Raw genomic sequence first — 8,563 nt, 5'->3', positions numbered from 1 at the left:
TATATATAAAAAAAAAAATTTTCCTCAGTTTAGGCCGATATGTATTCTTCTACATATTTTTGGTAAAAAAAATCGCAATTAGCGATTATTGATTGGTTTGCGCAAAAGTTATAGCGTTTACAATATAGGGGATAGTTTTATAGCATTTTTATTAATATTGTTTTGTTTACTAGTAATGACGGCGATCAGCGATTTTTATTGTGACTGCGACATTATGGCGGACACATCGGACATTTTTGACACATTTTTGGGACCATTGTCATTTATACAGCAATCAGTGCTATTTAAATGCAGGGATTCCTGTGTAAATGACACTGGCAGTGAAGGAGTTAACCACTAGGGGGCAGTGTAGGGGTTATGTATGACGTGATGTGTTTTTTTTATTGTAGGGGGGCGTGGCCTGGCTTGTGACATCGCTGATCGTCCTTCCCTATAAAAGGGAACAGACGATCGGTGACAGCCACACAGGGAAGCACGGGGAGAGGTTTGTTTACACAGACCTCTCCTCGTTCTTCAGCCTTGTGACCCGATCGCGGGATTCCAGCGGCGATCGGGTCCGCTGGTCCCGTGGCCACGGTCACGGAGCACAGGAGCGGGTTGGGGCGCACTCTCGATCCACGGCTAGGCACTTAAAGAATCAAGTACCGGTACGTGATTGTGCCCAGCCGTGCCATTCTGCCGACGTACTTCGGCGTGAGGCGGTCCTTAAGTGGTTAAGTAATTTTCTAGCAAAAAATACGGATTTTAACTTGTAAGAAATAAATTTCAGAAATAAGCTTAGGCATGAAAGGGTTATACTTTATATACGGTATACATATATGTATATTATATACATGTGTATGCCTGCCCAAGCGTATGACTTTCTTTACGTTGCTTCTATGGGCTCTAGCCCCAGACCTTTTGTAGACCTAGTAATGCCCCCTGATATATATGTCCTCCTTGGTAACGCCATGCACCCCATGCCCTATGTTTGACAATCCCTTGGCTATTATCTTTGTAAATGGCCGGAATTGATTTTCAAAATTCCCCCATCCATGCCCCTGCTCACTTCAGTAGGGTTCAAATTAAAGTTTGTAGCTTCCAGTTTTTATGATCAATCGCTCAACCTCAACACCAATATAACTGTAGACTTATAAGCTAGAATGGAGCTAACATATAATAAAAATGTAGTCCTAATGTAGATGGGATGGAACTATCAGATCATAATAAATCTGTAGAGTCATTAGCTAGGATATGGATTTATTACAAAACGATATATTCCTGCACACAGAGATATCAGTAAATCCTCCTCTGACCCTATCCCTCCAACTCCCTCCCTCCGACTCCCTCCCTCCAACTCCCTCCCTCCGACCACCTCCCTCCGACCACCTCCCTCCAACTCCCTCCCTCCGACTCCCTCCCTCCAACTCCCTCCCTCCGACTCCCTCCCTCTCTTAGTTTCGTTTCTCTCTCCTGCAGTCAGCGATGGCATTCTCCGATGCGAGGAAGGAGCTGGACTGTTCAATCTGTCTGAACATTTATATCAATCCCGTGACACTGAGATGTGGACACAACTTCTGCCGGGACTGTATAGAAGGTGTTCTGGATACACAGGAGGGGTCTGGAGTTTATTGCTGTCCTGAATGCAGAGCTGAGTCCCGGGAGCGACCTGAACTTATCAGGAACATAACACTGCGCAACATAATGGAGAGTTTACAATCTACCGAGCCAGAGGAGGAGGAGGAGGAGAGCCAGATCTTCTGTACCCAATGTATTCACTCTCCTGTACCTGCTGTTAAATCTTGTCTGCTGTGTGAAGCTTCTCTGTGTGATGACCATCTGAGAGTCCACAGCAAGTCATCCCAACATGTCCTATCTGACCTCACCACTCCCCAGAAGAACAGGAAATGCTCCGTCCATGAGAAGATTCTGGAGTATTACTGCACTGAGGACTCGGTCTGTCTCTGTGGGTCCTGCAGGCTGCATGGAGACCATCAGGAACACCAGGTGGAGGCACTGGAGGAGGCTTCTGAGAAGAGGAAGGGGAACCTGACCAATGCTCTGCAGAAGTTGGTGAAAAAGAGAGAAGAGATGGAGGAAAGCATCAAGAGTCTGCAGAAGTACAAGAGAAAAGTAAAAGACAGTGCACACGGTGTAACCAAGAGAGTTGCCACCATATTTCGAGACATCAGGAGACAACTGGACATCCTGGAGAGGAGAGTTCTTAAAGAGATAACTAGGAAGGCAGAGAAAGTCTCATTCCCAGCCTCGGATTTAATCCAGGACCTGGAGATAAAGAAGGACGAGCTGTCCAGGAAGATGCGTCACATCGAGGAGATATGTAACATGACGGATCCATTGGCTTTCCTACAGGAATCAGACACTGACTTGTGTGATACTGAGGATGGAGATGAGGAGGATAAAGAGAGACGTGATAAACTCCTTCATGGTGGGGGGGAACTGGATGTGACCGGAATCTCACACACATTACATACAGGATTATCTGATATAATAACAGGGGTAAATAGATGGATAATTCTATCAAAACCTGCAGATATAACACTGGATGAAGAAACAGCTCATAATAATATATATATTTTAGATGACAGGAAGACGGCACGCACGGTAGCCAGAAACATAAATCGTTCTTTAACAAGAAATCGATTTGCAGGAATGATAAAACAGGTGATGAGCAGTGAGAGTTTCTCCTCAGGGAGACATTACTGGGATGTGGATATTAGGGGATCATCACACTGGAGAGTCGGGTTTTGTTACCCCAGTATAGACAGGACACAAAACTGTTCAGAAATTGGAAGTAATTACTTGTCCTGGTGCCTAGAGGGAAAATCAAATCAGTTGTCAGTGAAATATGGAAACAACTCCACCATTTTAGATCATAATTTCTTAGTAGCCAAAGTCAGAATAAATCTGAATTACGAAGCCGGTCAGATCTCATTTTATGAGTTGGGTATCCCATTTCAACACCTCCACACCTTCACTGCCACCTTCGCTGCACCAATCCATGCTGCATTATATCTAGGTGAAGGTTGTATAAAGATATGTAGAGAGAATCAGGAGGTGTGACACATTTACCCCAAGACTGGCATCATTACTGGTATTGGTGGACCTAGGTTCATATATAATCAATACATCTGTAAAAAGTCCCCTACAGGCAGATGCTATGAAAGGTGAATGTGGTCTAATACTTTCCTTCCTTGTGCTACCTTTTACTTTGCCTTGATTGTATCACATCAAGTATGACTATTCTAATATATCACCATTATAGACCATTCTGTTACAGTGTGCCATTATCATAACCATCTGTTCTTCACTATATCACTATTGTGATGTATCATTCTTATAAACTATTCTGCTATGATTTATGATTAGAATGAGTTGTCACTATTCCAATGTATCATTATTATTAACAATTACAGCTCTGCTGTATCACTATAATAATCTATCGCTATTAATCAGAACAGTAATTCCAATGTATTACTAGTCCAGGATTTCTCTAGAGCCTCTCCCATCCTGTGGAACTCGCTACCACAACCTGTCCAGCTATCTCTTGCTACCTTCAGACGATCCCTGAAAACTCATCTCTTCAGGAAAGCCTATCATGTCTCTAACTAATCTTTTACCACTTCTATTAGCTCATTCCCCACATTTACAACCTTTTCTACCACCTGCCCCCACCCCAATAGATTTTAAACTCTTCTGAGCAGGGCCTCTCTTAATCCTCTTGTATTTTATTGTATTATAACTGTATTGTCTCCCTTTTATATTGTAAAGCACTGCGTAAACTGTTGGTGCTATATAAATCCTGAATAATAATTATTACTAATCAAATGTGTCACTAATAATAGGAACAGGTATTGCAGAGTATCACTATTACAATCGCTATTATAATCTATCACTAATAATAAGAAAAAGAAAAAAGTATTTCAGTGCATCACTATAATCATCATGAATATAATTTATCACTATTAACAAGAACAGGTTTTCCAGTGTATCGATATTATCATCACTAATCTATAATCTAGCCTGCATTCCCGCCCACCCAGCCAATAGAACCTCTTCACTGGTAACCAGGGACAACACTTCCCTGCCGCCTGCATTCCCGCCCACCCAACCAATAGAACCTCTTCACTGGTAACCGGGGACAACACTTCCCTGCCGCCTGCATTCCCGCCCACCCAACCAATAGAACCTCTTCACTGGTAACCGGGGACAACACTTCCCTGCCGCCTGCATTCCCGCCCACCCAACCAATAGAACCTCTTCACTGGTAACCGGGGACAACACTTCCCTGCCGCCTGCATTCCCGCCCACATAACCAATAGAACCTCTTCACTGGTAACTGGGGACAACACTTCCCTGCCGCCTGCATTCCCGCCCACCCAACCAATAGAACCTCTTCACTGGTAACCGGGGACAACACTTCCCTGCCGCCTGCATTCCCGCCCACCCAACCAATAGAACCTCTTTACTGGTAACCGGGGACAACACTTCCCTGTCGCCTGCATTCCCGCCCACCCAACCAATAGAACCTCTTCACTGGTACCCGGGGACAACACTTCCCTGCCGCCTGCATTCCCGCCCACCCAACCAATAGAACCTATTCACTGGTAACCGGGGACAACATTTCCCTGCCGCCTGCATTCCCGCCCACCCAACCAATAGAACCCCTTCACTGGTAACCGGGGACAACACTTTCCTGCCGCCTGCATTCCCGCCCACCCAACCAATAGAACCTCTTCACTGGTAACCGGGGACAACATTTCCCTGCCACCTGCATTCCCGCCAACCCAACCAATAGAACCTCTTCACTGGTACCCGGGGACAAAAATTCCCTGCCGTCTGTATTCCCTCCCACCCAACCAATAGAACCTCTTCACTGGTAACCGGGGACAACATTTCCTTGCCGCCTGCATTCCCGCCAACTCAACCAATAGAACCTCTTCACTGGTAACCGGGGACAAAAATTCCCTGCCACCTGCATTAATAGAACCTCTTCACTGGTAACCGGGGACAACACTTCCGCTCCACCTGCATTCCCACCCACCCAGCAAATAGAACCTCTTCACTGGTAACAGGGGACAACATTTCCCTGCCACCTGCATTCCCGCCAACCCAACCAATAGAACCTCTTCACTGGTACCCGGGGACAAAAATTCCCTGCCGTCTGTATTCCCTCCCACCCAACCAATAGAACCTCTTCACTGGTAACCGGGGACAACATTTCCTTGCCGCCTGCATTCCCGCCAACTCAACCAATAGAACCTCTTCACTGGTAACCGGGGACAAAAATTCCCTGCCACCTGCATTCCCGCCCACCCAACCAATAGAACCTCTTCACTGGTAACTGGAGACAACACTTCCCTGCTGCCTGCATTCCTGCCCACCCAACCATTAGAACCTCTTCACTGGTAACCAGGGACAACACTTTCCTGCCGCCTGCATTCCCGCCCACCCAACCAATAGAACCTCTTTACTGGTAACCGGGGACAACACTTTCTTGCTGCCTGCATTCCCGCCCACCCAACCAATAGAATTTCTTCACTGGTAACTGGAGACAACACTTTCCTGCCGTATGCATTACCCTGACCCAACCAATAGAACCTGTTCTGTCTATTGCCTCCACACTTTGCTGATCGTCAGATAATGCCTCAGACAATCTGCGCATGTGCAGTGTTGTAGTCACACTAGCTGATCGGCAGATAAGTTGGAGTGTGGTTTTGTACTGGGCATGCACAGATTGTTGGAGACATTATCTGACGCTCTGCATTATTGAACAGAACACCTGGACAAAGGGTGGGCAGAAGGAGCAGCTCCTCCAGGCACAGCAGTGTACTATGGAGATGGGGGCGCTATGTGGTGGGCTCAATTTGGTTACAAGGCTGACCGGAGTAGTGACAGTGGCATCACTTCTGCTGTCAGCACCAGTTTTAGAAGTGGCAAAGAGAGGAATAGAGAGCTGGGAGGATCTGCAGACTGTGTTCTCTCTCCTCCTCTTCTTTCCTGTCAGTGCGACGCTCCTGTATTCAGAAGCCGGCAGTGGTGGCCACAAGAATACAGGAGCTTCTCTGTAAGGAAGGAGGAAGAGAAGAGAACCCCATTTGTGCTGACAAAGATACCAGTGCACGTGGGTGCAGGAGCTTTTAGCACGCTTTCCCTTTCGCTAAAATGTGTCAAGTTCAGAGGGCTGATTGCTACATGCAGTGGTGTATTTTTTTTTTGCTAGCCAAGTCAAGACTAAAATTGGGCACCCCCTATCTAATTTTGTAGTTCCAGTGTCCGCCAGCAGGTGTCTCAGAGGAGCCAGCAAATCTCCATCTGATGCTGGCTGCTGGGAAGGTATATAAACCCTCCCCTCACTTCCTTCACTAGCTCAGTGTTTTAACTGTGTGCCATGTTGCTGGTTATTGATGTGCTGCTCCTGGTTCCTGCTGTGATCCTGTTCCAGTACCAGCATCCTGTACCCTGCTACTTCATATCTGCTCTCCTTGTTCCTGATCCCAGTACTGACCCCCTTTCTGGCCCCACTTCTGGCAGGTCCTGCCTTAAGCCCTGCTTATCCATGTCTCCCCTTTTTGTATATATATGGTATTATAGTTAGGTATTGTGCCCCTTGGTTTACTGTTCCTGTATATTGCCACTTTGCCTTGTATTCTGTTTGCTGGTGTTGGTTGGGTTTTGCTTCATTATTAATAAATCTTCCTTTAATCATACACAGTCTGGTTTCATTTCCTTAAAGCGGGCCTTCAGTCATTTTTTCATCTTTCCATCTATTAAATCTTCTGCCCTTGTTGTGTTAACTTTGGATAGTACGGTAAAAAAAAAATTTCCTGCCAGTACAGGTCACCTTATACAGGTGACCAGATTTTTAAAATGAAATCCAGGGACATATTTTTATTTTTTTTGGCAAATGGTAAACTATTTTATAAGCATATTTTCCTCCGATGATATATATATGCAGTGTATGTGTTTATGTAATGATTTTATAATGTATGTTATTTCTCACATTTCCTCTATGAGATTAAAAAAAAGATACTTCTAATGCCGCGTACACACGACCGGACTTTTTGACAGCAAAGGTCTGACGGAACGAGTCCATCTGACAATTCGATCGTGTGTGGGCTCCATCAGACCTTTGCTTTGTTTTAAATTTTTCCGCCGGACCGAGAAATCCGTTCGTGTGTATGCTAGTCCGACGGACAAAAACTGACGCTAGGGCTGCTATTGGCTACTGGCTATGAACTTCCTTATTCTAGTCCGATCGTACGTCATCACGTTCGAATCCGTCGGACTTTGGTGTGATTGTGTGTGGCCAAGTCCGTTCATTCGGAAAGTCCGTCGGAACTCTGCCAAAAGTCCGTCAGAAAGACCTTTGGACCTAGTCCCTCGAAAAGTCCAGTCGTGTGTACGCGGCATTCGATTTTTTGGGGATATGACTACCAAATGTTAAAAAGCAGTGTGGTTAAACACAATGGGTCATATGCATGAAGAGCAGTTCTGGGGTAAAGTGTGAGAAGGGTTCCTGTCCCCAGGTGAGAAGTGGTCCCCAGGGGAGAATGGGCCCCTGCCCCCCCACGAGAGGAGGGGTCCCTGCCCGTAGGTGAAGTGGGGTTCCTGTCCACAGGGGAAATGGGGTCCCTGTCCCCAGGGCAGATGGGGTCCCTGTCCCCAGGTGAAAAGGGGTCCCTGTACCCAAGTGAAAAGAGGTCCCTGGGTTCCTTGTCCTCAGGGGAGAAGGGGGTCCCAGGCCCCAGGGGAGAAGGGGTCCCAGGCCCCAGGGGAGATGGGGTCCCTGTCCTCAGGGGAGAAGGGGTCCCAGGCCCCAGGGGAGATGGAGTCCTTGTACCCAAGTGAACAGAGGTCCGTGGGGTCTCTGTCCTCAGGGGAAAAGGGGTCCCAGGCCCCAGGGGAGATGGGGTCCCAGGCCCCAGGTGAGATGGGATCCCTGTCCCCAAGTGATAAGGGGACCCTGTCCCCAGGCGAGATGGGGTTTCTTTCCATAGGTGAAAAGGGGTCCCTGTCCGCAAGTGAGAAGGGGTCCCTGTCCCCAGGGGAGATGGGGTCCCTGTCCGCAGGTAAAGGGGGGTCCCTGTCTCCAGGTGAAAATGGGTCCCCGTTCCCAGGGGAGATGGAGTCCCTGTCCACAGGTAAAGAGGGGTCCCTGTCTCCAGTTGAAAATGGGTCCCCGTTCCCAGGGGAGGTGGGGTCCCTGTCCCGGGGGAGATGGAATGAGGTATGGGATGGTGTGTGGGGGGGTCATCTCACTCACCATGAGCAGATTGCAGGGCACTCATTAATGGTTTCCTGGGCTCCTTTCCCTTCTTTCCTTTATGTGAAAGGCGCATGTGCGCGATCGGGAGAGCGCTGCTCGTTCACATCGGTGGCGGCGTGTTCCCTGGGAACACAGCTCGTCACTGATGCCAGTAAACAGCCATTGGCTGGCTGTTTACCCATGTGATCGGCTGTGAACCTTTCACAGCCGATCACTAAATGTAAACACAGAGTGGTAACCGACTGTTACCAGCTCTTCTCTCCTCACACACCGTTTCCAGTGTGAGGAGAGAAG

At 47.5% G+C, this 8,563-nt stretch overlaps 1 protein-coding gene across 1 annotated transcript; it reads left to right on the top strand.

Annotated features, from left to right (window-relative positions):
• The first annotated feature begins 1,432 nt into the window (after positions 1-1,432).
• On the top strand, positions 1,433-6,710 carry LOC143989226 (E3 ubiquitin/ISG15 ligase TRIM25-like). The gene has a single exon (XM_077489286.1). The coding sequence runs from the start codon at positions 1,465-1,467 to the stop codon at positions 3,061-3,063; it is 1,599 nt and encodes a 532-aa protein (XP_077345412.1). The 5' UTR covers positions 1,433-1,464; the 3' UTR covers positions 3,064-6,710.
• The last annotated feature ends 1,853 nt before the right edge of the window (positions 6,711-8,563 follow it).

This window comes from Lithobates pipiens, unplaced genomic scaffold, assembly GCF_037356315.1.
Source record: "Lithobates pipiens isolate NorthernLeopardFrog02 unplaced genomic scaffold, aLitPip1_a1.2 Scaffold_18, whole genome shotgun sequence".
Taxonomy (NCBI): Eukaryota; Metazoa; Chordata; class Amphibia; order Anura; family Ranidae; genus Lithobates; species Lithobates pipiens.
This window is presented reverse-complemented; position numbering and strand designations above follow the sequence as displayed.

What these genes read in the sequence shown, in the direction of transcription:
- LOC143989226 (XM_077489286.1), top strand. Translation starts at nt 1,465, where the DNA reads ATGGCATTCTCCGATGCGAGGAAGGAGCTGGACTGTTCAATCTGTCTG.